Source organism: Rhea americana, unplaced genomic scaffold, assembly GCF_003343005.1.
Source record: "Rhea americana isolate MKP2758 unplaced genomic scaffold, rheAme1 scaffold_27, whole genome shotgun sequence".
In the NCBI taxonomy this organism is placed as follows: Eukaryota; Metazoa; Chordata; class Aves; order Rheiformes; family Rheidae; genus Rhea; species Rhea americana.
This window is the reverse complement of record NW_028186390.1, coordinates 5,296,472-5,316,422: the sequence shown is the minus strand read 5'-3', so window position 1 is coordinate 5,316,422 and position 19,951 is coordinate 5,296,472. Positions and strand designations below refer to the sequence as shown.

Here is a 19,951-nt window from a genome sequence, read left to right as displayed (position 1 = left end):
AAGCAGAGGTGTTTCCCCCCTTTCACTGTTCTTAATTAAAAAAGAAAAAATACTGCAACTGAGAAGGATTTTATTTAACATTCCAGTGTCATCGGTTCTTCTTACTCTGGGACAGGAAAACAGGAAGTACTTGGGGGCTCACTCACATCTGTCCAATTTGGGCTATACTGGGCTCCCCAGGCCCTGTGCGATGCAAGAGCAGAATCTGGAGTGGGCTGCAGAACTAGTGCTGGGCTCGCGTGGTCACGACCACCCTCTGTGATGACCTTCCCTTCCCACAGAGCAGGCACTGTTCTGACCTGCCATGCTCAGCCTCTCCACTTTGGTTTAGGTGATACTTTTTTCCGGGCTCTCCCTCTCTGGCACCTGTCCCTTCTATTACTGCTGCACCGAGACTGCATATCACCTTGCCAGGGGTCCAATTGGGACACTGCTCTTTCCTCCTGGTGGTCAAGGGAGTTGACAAGACCGACACCGAGAAACTACACCATTTCCTAAAACTCACATGGGGAAGGCTGAAGGGGATCAAGAAACTCATCCAAAGCACCTACAATCAACAGCATTACTATTTCTACTTCTGTCCCTTCCTTTTGTTCTAGGACATACTTTGCTACAAAGGCACCTCAGCATCTTGCAGACCTCTACTAAAGATGCTCATTCTCCCCAGATTCATGCTAGAGGAACGCAGACGGTTACTGCACCTAGATATACTCACCCCTCTACCATCCCCCCACAAGTGACTTTTTCAGTGCCTGTTTCTTAAGTGAGTGTATGACAGCTACCTAAACCAATGGCTCTGAGGCTTACATTTATTCTGCAGCTCCCACTAACCTTCAAGGGGTGAGTAGGGATTAGTAACCTCATAAGCAGTGCCCAGAATGAATCCTCAAAGACTGCAAACCACAGACCCCTGCAGGTCTGCTTGACCCTGTGGTACAGAGCTGAATTCCTTGCCTCCATCCTTCACGTAGGCCTTCAGTCTTACAAAAATCCCTTCAATTTGAGTTTTTGTTTCTATGTGGCATTTCAAAGTTGCATTAATGGTACCACTGCTGCAAGGACTTCTCAGACCTCTGAAATGCTCGTTTAGCTGTCAGATATTATAGAGGAATGGGCTGGCTTTCTAGAAACACTCTGACATCTTGCTTCCCATGACTGGTGTGGGTGCTTACCAAAAAGTTAAGTGATGATATGTCTAACTTGAAATGTTTTATAATTTCTCCACACTTGTACTATGATTTTTTTTGCTCATCTGATGAGACCTGTAATAGACTCTTGTGACACCATAAATCACTATGCTTAGATTTAATGGTTCAAGAGAAGGATCTCATGGGGAATGCTTTGTACGTAATACTTAATTCAGGCTAATCTAATTTGCTAACCAAATGGCAAAGAGTCTCTATGGCAGAGATATCATCCTTCCAAAAAACCACACAGAATAAACTTTGGAATTACCACCACTGGCAAAAATTAACCTGAACAGAGAGTTTCTTTACATTTTAATTTTCTATTTTGTTCTGCTTGTAATTAAAAATAAACAGTATAAAGCTGGTTTATAAAAACACTAGCAAACAAAAAACCTCTTTACCCAAATTAAAAGCAACAACCCGTGAGAGAAAAATGCTCCACTACATTTAGAGTTCTGTAGGGACTAATATATATACAGGGATTTTAATTTTCCACGGCCTGTAAGTGTTATAATCTCTATCAACTGAGTACGCTCTGGGATCATGACTAACACTATTTCTTGAACTCCATTTGGCTGTTGGTTTCTTTCTTCTTTCTTCCACACTGTTTTTAAATTCAGACTTGATCCAAGAATTTGCAGAGATCAAAGTTTTTACAGCACGCTGTTCCTCTCAAGTCTAAAACACAGGTCTGTTATAGGATTTTGTGTCAACAAATCACTGTATGTCTTTGAATCAATGTAATCCATGTGAATGGTCAGAACTTGTCTCGGGGACACAGGCGTTATTGCTGGAGTAATTACACAGTTTTCAATAGAGATTAAAAGGTGACAGGACACTCAGATGCCTGGACTGTCTTCACAATTCTACTACCAGTAGTCCATTTTTTGCATTCATGGCCAAGTCCAATTTCCAAAAATCATTATGCCTCTCTCATGTGCTGTGTTTACGTATTACAGGAATAGTTACAATGGCTGCCTTCTCCAAGGTCTTGTGAAGTCTTGAGCTTTCCACCTCTCTGAACTCACACATCACATCTTTACAGAAATATTCTTATCTGAGCTGCTTTCTCCCTTTACTTTTCAGTGTACCACTTTCCAGAAATAAGAGTTCCAGAAGCTTCTGGTGCTCAACAGATTTCTGTTTTAGTACTGCCACATTAGCCATCTATTACATCCCACTTAGTCATGCTAATCAATGCTTCACTCTCTTGATTCACTGGGACAGCGAGAGGATTTGACTCTATGCATTATCATTCACTTTGCTTCCTGAAAGCTATAGCTGGATAGGCATAACAGATAGGGAGAAAGAAGAGGCACATAACCATTTGTTCAAGTTTAATAACCTCTAGTTGTTCAAGCCTTTGTCCTTCTGCTCCCATCAAGTGGTAACTTAGTTCTGCAACAGATGCCATGAAAAAGCTGCAGTGGACTTGCGTATTTCCACGTAGAATTTTTTGAGAGCACCATACAGGACCTCTAGAAAAACATCTGTGTCATGGAGCATGGCTGGAAGACTTTGCTATCTTACATTTAGGTTGAGGCTGCAGTTATCCTTTCTGTTTCCTCTACGAAATAAGTGACCCACAGAGCCCTGTTCAACTCAAGATAACAATGGAAAGATAGTTAAGATGTCTCAGAGACCTCTACCTAGATTGATAGACTTGTCTTACCCTTTCTCAGTTCTCTCTCGAGGTCACAAAATTATCTTGATTTGCACTTACTAATGGTTAACTGGTAGCATGATCTAATAGACTCATTGGCAATATATACAATAACTTATCTACCTACATGGGCTCCCTCCACTAAGTCACTGCACCTAAGACAGGAACTTGGGAGCATTTGTCAAAAAAAGAGGTAGAAGATGACATTCAAAGACTAAGTTTCCATAGAATAAACAGGAAAAAGGAAACAGGAACCTACATATTAAATGAGAATCTCAGAGTTTGCTCTGAACTATTAGACTAGTCTGGAGGGCTGATTTCAGCTCCATTGAGAGTCTTTAACAGCACTGGATAACTAAGATAAACAGAGACTGAAGGGCTGCCCGAGACGCATACAAAATCATTGAATTACGACATGTTTGAGAAGTTATTTACTTTGTAAAGTATTTACATAAGGCTCACTTCCTCTTCAAATATAAGATCAAATATTATAAAGTTTTTTGCTCCCCCCCTCAATGAGGGGACTATATTGAATAGCCTCACAAACATCCATAATTGACTTTTTTCAGGCATATTCTTCAGAAAGTTTTCCAATCGTTCACTTCCCCAGAGCCAAAGCAATACCAAGGAAAAACCCCTCTCCATGTGTGTCTCATTTGTCTAGTGAGAGAATGAAAGAATAGGGCACCAAAAGGAAGAGAGAGAAGAGGAGATGGTATAAAAGTGATGATCGCAAGACCGGATTATTAGTCTTTGTTCTGTTATAGGCACCTGATAGGCCTTATACCAGGCTCTTACTCTGTTCCTCAATTCACCAGCTGAATTATTTTCTCTTGTCATATGATACATGCAAGATACAGTGCCGAGGGGAACTATGTATGTGACTACCTGATAAAAACAGATGCCAAGTGCTTTAATGAATACAGGACATTATATCCAGCATAGAAGACTTTAGATCAAGGATTTGGCGAAAGGATACTTCTCAGTTTGGTAAGGCAGAGTACTGTCACGTCTACAACAGCTGATTTATCCTCAAATCAGTTGGCCCATCCACACTTTTGCTTACCTGAGAAGTGTCATGATTGAATATGACAGCATTCAGGTCTCCACAGTTATAATGCTTGATGAGATCTTCCGTGGTATATGGGGCCTGCAAACTACCTGCTCGGAGGCTTTCGTGTTGGAGTAAAGTTTGGTTTAGAGCAAACAGCACCTGCAGAAATTCAAACAAAAATAGGGATGAGTTAAGGATGTTTAGAAATCACAAGAGCAAAGCCTGAGAGGTCAAACTTTGAAAAACCTTCGGATAGTCCCACCTGAGGTCCTTTGACCCCTCCTATGCAACAGTAACAAAGACTGATTTTTAGGCATTCCCAGCTGGAAGGGGAGTCAGAAGCAAGGCTATCTGCTTGCAGACCTTGCTAATGGCCCTTGATACTCCTCACCAAAAACTGCTTTACAACACATATATTGCTGGGAGATCATTATGCCAAAGTGGTCTGAGGACCTCTGAGCTAAATCTGTGGACAACTTGGACACAAGAAAGATACTGGAATAAAAGCCATCAAATTAGGGAACTTTCGTTGTCTCTTTCCTATAAACTAGTTTAAATTCAAAGTCCAAACTAAGTTGGAAGTTTCTTGATAAAAATCAAAGCCTTCTAAACTTCTGAAGTTACACTTAAATTATGGAGATTTTCTTCATGCTAATAATACCGGAAACTTTAGGAATTAAAATTCATTATTAGTCTCCCTCCTTCAGCCTTCCCCCTCCACCTACCCTTTTGCGAAGTGGATAGTGGATGACTGGTTTGTCATACTGCAGCAGCAGACTAGAGTGTCCTCAGTAAATTTGAAAATATGAAATGGACACTTTTACAGAGAAAACAAAAGCACTCTTTACTATCTAAATTTGGATAATCAAGGAAAAATTGTCCATAAAGCCAACATTTTTTCTTGCATTACATAAAAGGCTACTAAAGTCCATGTGAGCTACTACATCTTTTTATATATTTGTGAAGGACTGTGGGAGTGATTTATACTGATTACTGAACTACTGAGTCTGAGCTTTCAATATTCAGCTTTCCAAGAATTCTCCAAGGAAACCTGATAAAAAAGTAGATGAGCAATCAAAAGCACAGCAGTTAAGACAGTGAGTTTATCACAAATTACAGAAATAAGTGAACACACATTTCCTAGAAGAAACTGATCTGTGGCAACTGTGAATTCCAATTTCTGAAAAGTTATTTTGATGTGTCATCTTGAAGATTATTTTTCATGAAAAAATAACTCTTGCATCCCTCAACCTCATATTTCACCACATTTTCAGCTTCTCTCATTTATAACAGTGCACTCTTAATCACAGTGAATAACAATCATCTCAAAATCTGGATAGAGTAACCCATGCTGAGCTCCAACTGGCCCAGCTAGACTGCAGACTGTGACACAGTTGTATCCTTACCCACATGCTTTACTTTAAGCAACTGAACCCACTTCAAGCAGTGAACCCCAGAGGAGTTTCAAATTAACGATGTACATATGCCTTTGCAATATGGAAGCTTTTATTTGTTTATTAATAAAAATTTCCCATTGAAATTTATCTGAAGGAATCAAAACAGTCAATTGGTCTTACTTCTGCAAAACCTCATGCATACAACAAACTTGACCTGAGAAATTTTAAAAGTAGTAATAAAATGCATAATTATCTCCAGTACATTAGAATCATAGAATTGGTAAGGCTAGAAGGGACCTCTGGAGATCATCTCTTCCAGCCCTCAAGCAAGTGGCCCATACAGGCCCATCAAACCCATGACCCTGGCATTATTAGCACCACACTCTAACCAACTGCACTAAACCTAACCCCATAACAGTCTCTTAATACAAAGCTGTTACATGCTAACTAGCATACAAATTCTAGCTATGGAAAGCAAATATTATTTTTATTTTACTTCAGAAAATATAAAGAGAGGTTTTCAACTGAACCTGTTACACCTCAGTTCTGCAACTGGTTCCCTCTTAAGATCCAAGCCTAAAAGATTTCCTTGTCCACATCTAAGGTTCCCTTCAGGCTTTCCCACAAAGAGCTTTCCCAGTTTTCAAACTTTTCAGTCTAAAGATAAGCATTTCTCAACTTAGTTTTTCTGTAATTTAAAAAATCTGCAGAAAGTACAGTTTAAAGATTTCCTACCCTTTGAAAGGATCTGAGCTTCCCTCACTGTCCCCCAAGGGCTACAGCTTGAAGAGGAAATGGTTCACTCCAGGATTTCCTGGGGATTCTAAACATTTTGATTAATAAAAATAAAAGCTTAGAGAAATGTTGATAGGAAAAGTGAGAGTAGAGGTTTTCCCAAAAAGCTTTTAGTAAAAGCTTTCTCTTTTTTGTTTTTTCAACAATGGATGTTGCTGGATATATATACATACATAGATGTATATGCATACACACACACACACACACACACAGAGAAAAATACATACACATATATACACACTACCAAATCCTGAAGATAATAGTGTGTTTTATGATAAAATATTTAGGACAACCTAAACAAATCCTTACTGTATTCTCTATGCTATCTTTCACTCTGGCTTCCTGAGGAAACAAGTCTCACGCAGTCATGCTCTGGGTCTATCTACTCCTAATAAATTTGGAACATATTAGCTGATTTCAGTCTGATTCGCAGAGGGTTAGAGGTCTTAACGATAATTGACTATATGTTCCTTGAAGTTAAGTGCCCAGTTGCAGAAGAGGCAACTTCTGATAAGACACTAAATGATCCCCAAGAGAGGAGGAGTTAATCAGAGTTTACAAAGGAGATGAGAGGCCAATGCTCCAGAAATTAGACTTCAGTACCAGTTTTTACATGAGGACATTTATGTTTTCTTTGCACCTACGTAATGAAAAGACCCAGAAACATTGCCTGCCAGCTAAACTGTGGCACTCCGCTAACACTGCAGGGGAGCTAATCTCCGGATTGAAACTAGCAGTCAAAAAGACACTCCAGAGGTTTTACTTTAGGATGGAAGTTAAAATAAGAAACTCAAACACTTGAATATGCTAAAACAAAACTTCAACCACTTCAAGCAGGATTTCTCTGGAAATCAGTTTATTAATAGCCATAAACATCATGCTTTCTGGTCACACAGCTTAAATCAGACTTGGACAAGTGGGGTCTTGCAACCATCACCTGCTCATTTGTTGGATTTGTAGACCTCTTCCATTTGAGTGAGGTTAAATCTACCTTAAAACCTGAATTTATTTTTCCTTACTATTCAGGTAATGCCACAAAAACAACACTGTTTTCTTTCCTTCTCTCTATCATATTATCAGTGACTCCATGACCTCCAGTCCAAATCTCTGAGTTAAATCTCCCAGAGGTGCCCGAGATTACCAGACAACTGATGACTTCAAAATAAACATACTTAGAGCAACTGCCTGTACATGGTCCCACCTAATAAATATAGCAGACAGTATTTGTCCTGGGAAGCAATGGTAAGTTATGATGTCTCTGGGAATGTGTATTTTTATTCTCATAATTTATGATCCTTACATACTTGCACTTTGGAAGTTTTTTTTTTTTTTTTTTTTTTTTTTCACTGAAGTCCATGGCCCTGGTTTGCAATGGATCAGGCAACTGAAGGTGGTTTTCACCCTGCCAGGTACCTTTTTAACCAAGTGGTGCCATCCTCCTGTGGAAAGCAGCAATTCAACACAGTGATTTTACTGTGATGTTTGGAGACACCAGTTCAGAGCAGATACCACCAACTCACCAAACCCATGCTACACAATGAACCACTGGCCCAGAATTTTTGGCAGAAATTATTGCTATTTTAAGGATGGAGGAGGCTTGGCCAGGCCATTTCTGCCATGGGAAGGCAGGAGGAAAAGCAGTAGAATGGGAAGAATGGGGGAGCCGGCTATTGCACCATGGCCAAGCTTCTGTGAAAGACCCTTGGGAGGGAAAAAAAGCAACAGAACTCCAACTCTTCTTTCTTAGCGAACCAACTGCTCTTGCCTTCACCTAACAGTATCTGTGTTGCTGCTCTGCTTTTTCCTGTGCTCCTTCATGTCCAGGATCTTGGGCACTTCAGTTGCAGCTGAATCTGCGGAGACGAGCCTGATCCACCCATGTGCAGGCTTACTGCATTCTGCAGGACTCCACAAGGGACCAGGTAAGTATAATTAAGATCTACCTAACAACTTCAGCAATTACCTTGACACACAAGCAATACTTTTCCCCTCTTGGATTACAGAGGTAGAAGTCAAATATTAATGGAAAGCATGGGCTGCAAAAAATCCTCCTTACACATAGATCAACTTGCACGTTTAAACCATTCACTTTCAACTTCAAAACATGAAATGTTAAAAAAAGGAAAAAGAAAAAACTCAGCCCCCTTACATAACACAAACAGATAAAACTTGTATTGGGTCTTGAGGTTTCAAAGGGAAGTGGCATTGTATACGAGTGTTGATGTACACACCACAGTATCAGCAATTGTGCAATTTGCTTTGGAACAGTTTGAACTTTGTTTTTGCAAGCCCATGAGAGTAGCTGGAGGTGGGGAGAAGCTGTTTGGTTTTAAGTGGTATTTTAATGAGATTTGTTTTTTAGGCAGGTAAACTCATCTCCAAAGAAACAGATCTAAGAAAGCACTGCAACCTTTTCAGGTTAAGAGGGGAAATAAATACATATAGACCTGAATTGGGCTCAAGAACTCTTAAAAGTTTTCCACTAGAAATCCTGTTGTTCATCATATTGGATTTAGGGAGCACAGCAACCAGCTAGACAAAATTCTGCCTGTTCCAAGGAACTCTCTCAAACCTTCATAAATCATGTTTTAATGTGCCACAAGTCTGTGACTTCAGAGTATAAGTTTTAAGGCTGCTGTCAAAAGCCCAGTGCAATGTTAGTGATGTGCACAACAGCTAGAGAAATCAAGGTCTTTGTGCAGGAAAGATTTCTCCTTACTCATCTTGCACACATTCGACTCTAGCTGAGAAGAGGGGAAAAAAAAAAAACAGAAGACAAAAGTCAAGTTACCCCTTGTCAAATACTGTATCATGTCTGGTTCCTGTCAGCTGTTCATAAGTTTTTTCTCCTAAACAGCGTGAAGAAGGAAATACGATATTCACTATTCTAAAAGACTCTATTCAATATATGGATTCTTCACAATGATCACCACCAAACGCTGGCTCAAAGACACACAAGACAGCTACATTTCTCCAGCTCTACATTTTTAAGACTTTTGCATGGGAGAACAGATTGATCTTGGTTGATTACTTTGTGTTACATCTTCCCAAGCAAAACACTCACATATTTTGTGAGAAATTATTTTCTTTTGTAACTACATTTTTGGAGCTCCCCAACTTCTAACAACAGCTCAACTCTTGCTTATCACCTTACCTAGGAGGCAGCACTAAGGATTTCAAACTCACTGCTAAGGTTGCCACAGCCACCTCTTAATTAGTGTTACCACATTCCAAAATAGTGTCATGAAGGAAAAACAGCTTCATAGGCACTTACAATAATGTTAACAAGACTATCTCTAAATAAGATCAGGAAGTTTGATTGCCCGACAAAACAGTCTAGCGGTCCCTAGCATTTTTATGTTCTACTAAATGTAACAAATGTTTACTATTCACTAAATTTTTATAATTTATATTTTACTAAAACAATAGAAAACAATTTCAGGAAGTACACACAACAGAAGAATCAAAATTTGAGTTAATTTGAAAGAAGTAGATCTGTGTTCTTCTGGTGCGCTTACTATAAAGGAGACTTGAGAACATAAGGAAACTCTGGGAAAACTCTGACCAACTTCTGGTGCTCAGATGAATTTTATTGTTATGTCATGGGGGAGAAATGACTTTCCACTTCTAAGCTTAACCAGGCTGAACTATAAATACTGTAGCTGGAGATATGACATCTACATAGCACCACAATTAGCAAGAAGACTGCAAAAACTAGTTCTTAAATTCTGTATTGATATCTCATCTCTTCAACAGGAGCTATTTTTTTTCTTGTGCTTTGTTCTGGACATGTGCCACCGCAATGCAGATACTAAATAAGCATTACTGGAAGTTTTTGCATAACTATCTCCAGTGAGTGTCCAAACTGCAGTTCAAGAGTAGGTATGCCCACTCCCTTGCTCAGTTCAAAGCAAACTGCAATATAAGTATTTTGAGGTATACTGTTCTTCAAGAGTAATTATTTGTTGCAATTGTTCTCTCTACTCAAATAGAAAATCAAATATCCACTTTCAGGCCAAAATAATAGCCGGGCGAGGGGGGGAAGGAAAAAAAGAAAAAAGCCCCAAACCCTAAGTCCCTGACTTTCCAAATTAATGGAAAGTAACAAAGGCATTTGCGCAAATCTGCTCAGTTCTATTGGTTTCCAGAAGACGGGTTTCCCCTCTCCTTGAATCTCTTGTGCTGTTGCTAGGAATTAGTGAGCTGTGAAACTCACCTAATGAGGTCAGCACCAGGAAATAGCTCCAAAAAAACAGATCCCTGAGGGCCTACTAAAGGACTCCCCCAGTGTCCTAAAGAAATCCTGGATGCATCGGGACATTGTGCAGCCAGGGCCACGGGAGGAATGCATTTGACTTTGTTGTTGTTGTTTCTATAAAGGGACAGCTAAGGAAAGTGAAACTATTAACTCATCCACTGGAATTTCTGCTCACAAAACCATGCCCCCTGTTAAAGCTCCTCATAAAAGCCTTTCGGCTAGTTGGTTCCATATGTTCCCCAAACCCGCAGTTATTGCTTCTGAAAGGCAGGAGTAGTTAACAGTCTGTGGCTTGGCACTGACCAGGGAGACCCAAGGACCTTGCTTTCTCCCTCCTCCCCCTTTAAAACTGCCAATTAACCAGTTCAATAACAGTGTCTGAATTTGGCCAAGGCGCTTGGAGAACTCCCCCTAACCACGACACATCTTCCTGAGTTAGTCACGGCTGTGATATACAGGCATGGCCCGGGGCAAAGCGTGCATGCCAACAGCATGCAGCCTGCAGCCCCAGGGCTAAATGAGTTTTCTTGATGCTGGGAAAACTGTAAGATTAGGCTCAAGCCTTCAGTCTTTGCACACCCAAAGCTCTTTCAGAGGTTTAAGATTATTTCCAAGAGCTTGAAGAGTATAGGCTTCAGCCCACTGACCTTTCTCTTTATGCAAAGCTCCCGTGATGAACTTAGAAGTGTTTTAAAGAAAAAAAAAAGTTTGCTGGTATTTTAATTATTTATTTCATTGAATCAAGGCTTTCAAAGCAACAGAATCAACCTCTAGACAAAATAGAAATCTTTTGTGATGCACACACCTAAACCTCTGCTCCCTCAGCTTCAGGTCTTCAACACACCATCGCCTTGGCCAGAGCAGAACACTCTTGGTTCATAGCAGCTCTCCGTTAACCATTTCCCTGGCAGACCATCCTATGCTACAGCTTCTGCAGAAAGTTACTGGCTTCAGCAGGGGCTGGGACAGGCACATCTTCAGCTCTAACTAGTACCAACTGTATTTTTGGCCATTCTAGCAAAGTGGAGAAGGATTTTCTTCAGAGTTTTCTTATCAACTGAAATGTTCCGAACCTAGAGAACGTCCCAAGGAAGCCCTTTGTTTGAGGGTTTTGGTGGGCTATCTGGTAAAATAGGTGAGCTAAATAAAGCTTTTACATGTAGATACTCAAGTCTTCTGTTGCACAAGGCCATGAAGCAAATTAAGACTATCAAAACCCTACTCTAAATTACCATTTTGAAAGCACTTTAGAAACATATCTTTCCTAATTTTTACAGACTATAAACAGTGCACTTTAAAAAGGTCAAAATACCCCAAAATAAAGCTTTAAATATATATACTGAAGTCAGCGGCAGTTGTAAGAGAGACATTAGTGGTACAAACTGAAGGCAAATATGGCCAACATAAATATGATTCCAAACTGAGTGCATTGCCATAGATGAAGCGATCAGGGAGACATTCACTTTGGTGCTTACCACTCTCCTATTATACCCACTTCCCACATCTGAAGTCAAATTAGCTTCCATAGGAGCAGATATGGTCCCCCTCTACAGAAGGATGAATGTGACTACCTTGCCTAGCAAAAAAGCATTCTTTCAAGCCAGGGAAGAATAAAGCTATTAACCTAGAACATTGAAATGTCTGTCCCTTGAGCATAAAATATACTTAATACAGAACAAAATGCATGTTTATGTACATAAGGTAACGTGGTCTCTCTTCATCATGGGGCCACCTTCCGTGTGCTCCAGGGACTTTTATTAGTGCCTGAAGCATACTAGACCAACTCATTCCTTTTTCTCAGTCAGTGGCAGGAGACAGCAGTAACTGTATACTGGTTTACTGGATTACTCTCTGCTTTGGTTAAATTGCCAAAATTCAAGCTTAGGTGAATGAGTGAAGAAATAATGGGAGGAAAGATCTGCAACTTAATCAAAACTGAAACACTGTAAGGGATAGAATTGCTTCTGTTAAATTTGCAGTCTAAATGTATGGCTTCTGTGGATTTTGCGTGTGGGATTTACTTGTACCTAGTACTCTTGCACAGGCTCAATTTCTTAAATACGGCCTTTTTCAGCTAGGCACATAGATAAGTGATTAAAACCACACTTATCCCTGAAGCCTCTCAGTTTGAAGTCTACGTTTAACAAAGTTACTGAATGAGGACCCAACCTTGCAAACATAAGTAGTTTTATTCCCTGGGTGGTACTAACTTCAATGGGTTAGTTTTGATGACTAAACCTACCCAAAAGGTTAAGCTTTGGCAATGGAGGAGTTATATTCTGAGCAATCTCATTCCACAAATGTTTCCCTGCTTTCAGTGCAGGTTGCAGTAACCAACACATTGTCTAGCACCGAAGGTTTCAGATCTAAACTCTTGTTGGTTAGACATTAAGACTGCAGTGTTAGATCTTGCAAACAGAAATGCAAACAGTAAAATAAATTCAGACCTCTGACGCGACACTACATTTTCAAGGGAGACAATGAAGTATTCCTTGTTACAGCTGAACTGAGAGCAGCTCAGAAGAACAAAACAAGTTCTCATTGGAAGCCATCTAAGCTAGGTCATTAAAATGACAGGTCTGTAAATCTCCTAAATAACAAAGCTCTAGGTACAAAACTGATGTCCAGAATTGCCCGTAACATAAAAAAAATTCCATATTAGTTTTTTAATCAACTCAGACAGAACCATGTAAATTGTTTCCTTCCACATCTTTCTTTATACCTTCTGTATTAACCTGTGGAAATAACAAATTTTCCAGGGCTAAGTTGCTGGCAATTGGGCTTGATTTTAACCAGATTCACTTGAGTTTTCAAATAAAACTATCAGAAAGCCAGTTAAGAGAAGAAAAGGCTGGCACCCTCAGCTGATGCGAACGGGCTCAATTCCCCAAAGCAAATGGCAAGGCACCACGTTACACCCAACAACAGGCTAAAATGACACATCCAGGCCATAGGGAAGCTGAAGAATAGCTTTGCTCAGACAGCGTAGAGGAAGACAGAGCTGTTTTTAGCCAGGCGATCCCATCGGTCCCAGGTCTGCCTCATCCTTGCCACCCACCCTCCCACAGAGGACGTATTCTACTGTCCTCGAGCAGATCAGGCTCTTCTACTCCCTGTCTCGCCGGTATCTCACTCCTTATTAGCAACCCCCTACACTCCATTTATTTAAGAAGAGCTGGCTGCCCGATCCACACATACTGGCAGTGACTCCAGTTTGCCATCTGAGCCTGTTACTTCATTCAGCAACTGCATTCCCCAAACTGAGGCCTGGCAGGACGCCTGGGACCCAAAGGGCAGTGCCCACAATCGCTTTCCTCCACTTTAAATGGGCACATTGTCCCCATTTTCAGGATCACCAGTTTCAAAGGGGGCACGTGAAATCCTTCCCAAGAACCTGAAACCACTTTTGCACTTTGGAATCACAAGTAAAATTGTTACCGGACCCATCTGGGTTTTCATTTCTACTTTGTCACAACCGTAACAGAAGGAATGTGGGAACACGCCTGGAGCGGAGCATACAAATTGGCTTGTGCCCTAACGACAATTGAGCTGTAATGAAAGGGGCACCCTCAAGGAGAAGAACAAAGCGCTTGGTGATCTGGGGAACTCCTGGCTTTAGGCACCCAGCCTGAAATATTAAAAAAAGAAAAAAAATAGTTTAATGATATGCTAAACATCCACCCATTGAAAATCCAACCTATCCTGGGTATATTTAATTTGGGATTTTATTCATATTACTGCTTAATTTTAAACTGCTTCTTTTTAATTACCAGCTGAAGCTACATAGTAAAATGGGCTAGCCCCACAGGCCTGTTTTTCTTTCTATTATATTACAGTGCAGCAGCAGATTAACTCCTTCGGCTATTCCAGCTTAACACCTTGCAATGCCAGCACGGCTCCATTCCCAGATCGCTTTCCCAGCACGGCTGAAGGGGACAAAAATCTGCTCCTTAATTTCCAATTCCCCACCCAGGGTGTCAACATGAGCAGGTGCCAATCAGTGCACGTTTGCATGCTGGACTGTAAAGCACTGCTGCTCAGGAATGGATGCACTTTTTAGCAAGCCAGACAGATCAATAGCTTCTGGACAAGGACAAACTGTTTGGGGCAACAACTGTCCTGGCTTTCTAGTCTTCACCTTTGCCTGATTGAGGAAGTAGTTGTAGGAAAGGGAATATTTCTTCAGCCTGAAGGTAACAGCATCCTCATGAGGTCAGCAGGAAAAAAAACATGTCAAGGTTTGGGACAGCATGAGAAACCTTCAAGAGGAAGCAGGCAGGTGAACTGATCAAGGGAAGGGATTAAGTTTAGTATTATTTCAAGTCTGAATGTATTTTATTATGCAAAATGCTCTTGCTGGCAATATATGGTGGACATGGTGAAAAACCACAGAGTACCCTGCATCTGTTAGTAAATCTAGGGCTTGACTTTGCAACCTGCTCACTTCAGGTCTTCTAGGAAAAACATTTTGTTAACCAAGACGGCTGATGGGATTCTACCTGTATGAGGAGCTGGTACTGGATACAGTAATTCTCAGAGGGGTTCACCAGCACCAAGTTGCAGAACAATCCACTCTTTTTTACCTTGTTCCTAGAAACTCATAGTTATACCCTCAGGACCAGTTTCAGGGTTACAGTCCAGGCTTTTTGAAGTAGGTAGTTTGAGGAGTACTGGTGGTCACTGCAGCCTTCTTGCTTTACCCAAGCAAGAGGAGAGGAGGCCGATATGAGAGCAATGCAGTGCGTTGCTTATCACACTGGCAGCTTGTGCAAAAGGCTCATTTGCTTACAACTGCCAGGGAAAGGGCTTGATCCAGCATAAACTGAATGGCTTGTATGAATAAAGACTAATTACGTCAACATGTTGCCTTGACCCAAGTGCCATTGGGCCCAGAAAGGACGATCCATCCTGTTCCTCTTACAGTCAGCAGCTGAGTTTGGGGTGCAGAAATCAGACCGTGATTAAACAGACAATGCTGTAAGCCATAAGCCAACCCCGTCTTCAGCAAAAAGCCAGAGCAAAGGCAACTTGTCAGGAAACCAATTTGGTAGTGACATTATAGTCCCAAGTAACAATAGTGGGCTACAAAAATCCTACGAATAACTGCTTATTTTTTCAAAGCCTGGAAAAGGGCACTGAAGGTGATCAATCATAATTCACTGGGAAGACAAGTAGGCACTTTTTAGGAGGGCTCAGTGTGCAAGGCTAGAGTTACACCATTGCACTTTTTTCAAAGGGGCCTTTCTGGGATCGTTCTGCGGGGCAACTGATACCTCTGGCCAGCCTGGAAAAACAGACTGGAAGATATACTCCTTAAAATATTTTCACTTATTCATACACTAATGAACAGACGTTTTACGTGGAGCTGCAACCCTTACTACAAATCCTACAGCCACCTTACACTGCACTGGAGGAGCAGCAACCAGTACTAACCTTATACCTAGGTTCTTGCATTTGAGGGAATAGCTACAAAAAGCTACAGATACAGCTGGGAGTTTAACAAGAAATAAATGCAGCTGTGCCCACTTCAGCTGTCTGTTTGAGGGAGATGCAGCAAAGGGCAAATGCAGAGTCAGAGATGCTGGAGACAAAAATTGCTGCTTCCAAGCTCAGAGGCAGACAGGGAAGCTTTCCACAAAGGCAGGATTGCACTGAGGGATGAGGAGGAAACATCAAACTGCTACCCTGCCCTTGTGGTCCGTGGTGTGCTGTGGCTCCAATACACACTGTATAGAGTTACAGCTGTGTCGCAGTCTACAGGACTTCTGCCTGGAAGGAGCAAGTTACACAAAATTACTCAATATTCAGTCGAGGAGAGAAAGTGACCTACCCATCAAATCACAGCAGCTCAAATTTCTAATATCATTGACTTGTAGCCAAGTACATGGCTTTAAAGTAGTAGATACCCAGAATAATTACTTACTATTCACTATTTGCATCAATTATTCAGCAAATAAATTCAGCTAACAAATAGCTTCAACAAAACAGCAATCTATTCACAGTCAAGATGCCAAGAAAGAAAAAAATCATAAAATTGTTTATAATGAACTACTCCATTGGCTTTCAAGGTCAGAATGATAAATTCAGACACTATTTTCTACTATATATTATAGCCCCTCAATGCAATTCTGTTGTTTATGAACTACAAGAGGATACATTTCAGGAGACAACTAGATTGTTATCATTGGGACTTAAGAGACCAGATTGCTTGAGCCTTTTTATATCTAGGTTGAAGAGCCTTCAGTTACATCAGAGAAAGCTTATGCAACCAACTACCTACAAGAATATGCTGTTAAAGAGTAGTCTTTGAGATATTTGCTCTCCTAGCTACAGCCAAAAATTGGATTCTTGCTGTAAAATGTTTACATAAACTGGCAAAATCCAAGGAAATACTTAATTCAAGTAATTGTTATTTTCTTTTAACTAGAAAGAAAGGATCTAAAAGACTATTCATTTCAAAGTTTAGAATACCTTTGAAAATCAGGTATTTCCTATACTAGAAATAAATCTACAAAAATTAATGCTGTTTTCAGACAACACTCTTGTCTATATACATAAATAGCAGAGAAAACACCTCGAAAAGCATTAAGCCTCTGATTCATCTTCTATCTTCATCCCAGTTCCTTAGGCTCTTCTCCTCCTAAAAGGAGGCCTACAAAAACTTTTTCCCCCCTCCCTGCTTTTCCTTGCCTGATTAATACTGCCACTTGCTAACGACACACACATGTGCAGCAGCAAATTGGCACATGCTACCATCCCCTGCAGCACTTGCTAAATGTTCAGCCAGTTGTTTCTTACACTGCTGTGCTTCTCAGGAAAGGTTCCTTGGTGTCCTACAGCTGTTGGCAGCACTGTGCATAGGGACACAGCTCAGAGATGCCCAAAAGCCCTAAAGTGAAGGCAGCTCTCTGATCTTGCACTGGAATAATCCACGATAGGTGTACTGGTTTCCACAGCTGGGGCTGCAATTCTTGCACTCAGATGGCTTTTGCCCACTCTCCTACCTGGGGCAGTATGGAAGAGGCCCTACAAGGCATCTCAAAGCAGCAATAGGAGGTACTATGGGGAGAGGATTGAGTACTTTCACATTTGATTTAACTTTTCAAGCCTAATTGAGAGGAGCACAAGGAGTCTCATAGCCAGAGTCTGACCTGGTGTGATTTAGCACAATTAATGATGCCAACAGAGCCACGTTGATTCCCACCTGCTGACATCCTAGCCTGCACTGCCCTGGAGGAGGAGAACTGGATGATGCAGGGGGTAGGTAATGACCTCTTCCACAAATCTGTGGGGAATCAGCTCATTTTGAAGCTAACATCTGTTCAGCATTTCTTCCCTGCTCAGTGATCTTTTTACCTTCCCTAAAGCAGGTAAGAAAGGAGCAGGCTGAGATGGTTTTACAGACCAACTCCTTTCCAGATGTAGGTTGGCCTGTTCAGCTTGCTGCAACCATGCTCTGCTTATTTGCTTCAGCAGAGAATTTTGTCTTGTGTTTATATTCTGTACTTATCTGTAACATTTAATTGTTCCTAAGAATTTGAGAGCGATAGTTATCAAATGTTAAGCAACTTAGTTTGGATTTTGATAACAAACGCTCAGGACTACTCATAAGAGAGCTGCGGATCTGGAATTATTCGTTAAGTGACTCTAAACCATGAATACATCTGAGAAAAATGTCAGACTGTTAATATACAAGGGGGAGAAGTGAATACTTGGCAAAAGAAGTTACCTGGGAAACATTCTTTATTGAGTTCTGGTAACTAAAAATGAGTAGATTCTAAGAATTGGGATACAAAGATTACTGAGACAAATACTTCCTGGAGTCTTGTTTAAACTGCAAATTCTGACCTTTTTTTTCTGATGGGGTGACCTCTCCTCTTTGCTCTTAGGGAGCTAAGTTGCATTTTAGTTTGTCCATTTTCAAAACATTTTGCTTTGGGCACAAATGATGGAGAGAAAAAACTCTGCTCTTTCTATACTGATAGAAATTGAAAAAGAATTAACCAAAAAATAATAAACTCTTCACACTGAAAAAATGATAAAGGAGGGACTGCTGTAACCAATCCACACCGGGTGGGATTGGAAATGTGAATGAGCACCACTAAACTGTAGTGTTTGCTCTCAAATAGGTTAAAACTTAAATATTCATCTGTCTATTAGAGGTCTTATGTCCCAAAGGAGAGTCTCACTGAGAACTCAGTGCTCTTTTTAGGAGCAGAAGTTTTGAAGTCCAGTTCCTTCCTTTTGAAGCTCTGAGTGACACACTGATGTCCACATTTCATATCAATTATGAAATGGGAATGGATATGTTATCATATGCTAAGCTCTTCTCCATTCGTGGGAGGCAAGACAAAGATAAACAAGAAGACTTGAGTCAGCACAAGGGTTAATTTAAGAATTGAGCTTGCTTAAAATAAAAGTTGTCATCAACCACAAAAGAACAAGTAGCCATTGAAGAGAAAACTGTTGAAATTTATGGGCTCCTTTCTAGAGACATAAAACGAGAGTCAATCATCATTTGACGTTTATTTTTTTAATAAGAGCTCCTCAAACATTCCCTCCACTTTTCATTGCCAGAAACTTAAGCTTGTGGCTGCTAAAAAGTTAAAAATTAGGGGTTTCCTAAGTGGGAGCAGAATGCATGGTTGCTCTGTATGACCCCGGCTACTCAAACAGCTACTGCTAATTCCCAGTGGAAGCATCAATGGCTTGTGAAATAGACTCCTTTCTTTTCTTGTACAAATTATTCCTTTATATTTTTGAACTTCTGAACCTCTGGGCTTAATAACAACTCCACAAGAAAGAAGGAGAATGATTGAGTGTTTATAACAACACGCATCTTTTTTGATTATCATTCCAGGCTATGGCACTTGCGGTTTAGCTAAGCCTTAGTCATAGGCACTCTGCAAAATCATTCAGAAACAGGGGGAGGAGGGAGAAGGAAAGGACGTCTTCTGCTGCACAGGAACTGCGGTCATTGGACTTTTTGAAATGTCCCCTGTTCCTAAACATATAGTTTTATTGTTCTCCTCCGACTCCCTAAATTTATAAGCTACCCACTTACTACGTATTTGACTTCCAAGGAGAAACTAAACACTGCCTTCTCATGTGTTTCAGCCTTGCAGTTTGCAGATGAACTGCGACGCATCAAAACGTGGGTCATAAAAAATTGCAAAATGAAGCAAGATAAAAACTTCAAAAAGCCACCCACCCACATAGGCAAGCAAAGAAAGAAACAGATCAGAGGAAAATAATAGGAATAAACAGTCTTTAGCCTCATTTTTTTCAATTCTAAATGGAAACCAATGTGACACTTCTGTCAGAGATGACAGGGTTTATTTATTTTTTATAAAATGATCTACAGTTGTTGGATTTTTCCCTGCCAAAAGTCCTGTACAGCTTTCAATTAAAAAAGGCTAGCATTAGCTTACTCAGTAGAAAATTGCAAGGCTAGGCTCAGGAATTGCCTAACTTCCTCCAACAGTCTCTTTATAACAGGCAATAAAGCCCCAATTATTACATTCCAGATCTTTTGCTGCCCAGTACCATTACTTTGTTGGTTAACACCATGTTAATTCATAATAATAATACGAGATT

General features: G+C 40.5%; 1 protein-coding gene across 1 annotated transcript in view; it reads right to left on the bottom strand.

Moving 5' to 3' along the window:
- Positions 1-19,951, bottom strand: part of TRABD2B (TraB domain containing 2B) — a 300,543-nt gene that overhangs the window by 134,296 nt on the left and 146,296 nt on the right. Inside the window, exon 2 of the mRNA XM_085308191.1 lies at positions 3,917-4,063. Within this exon, the coding sequence (XP_085164317.1) occupies positions 3,917-4,063 (147 nt within the window). The remainder of the gene's footprint in view (positions 1-3,916; positions 4,064-19,951) is intronic.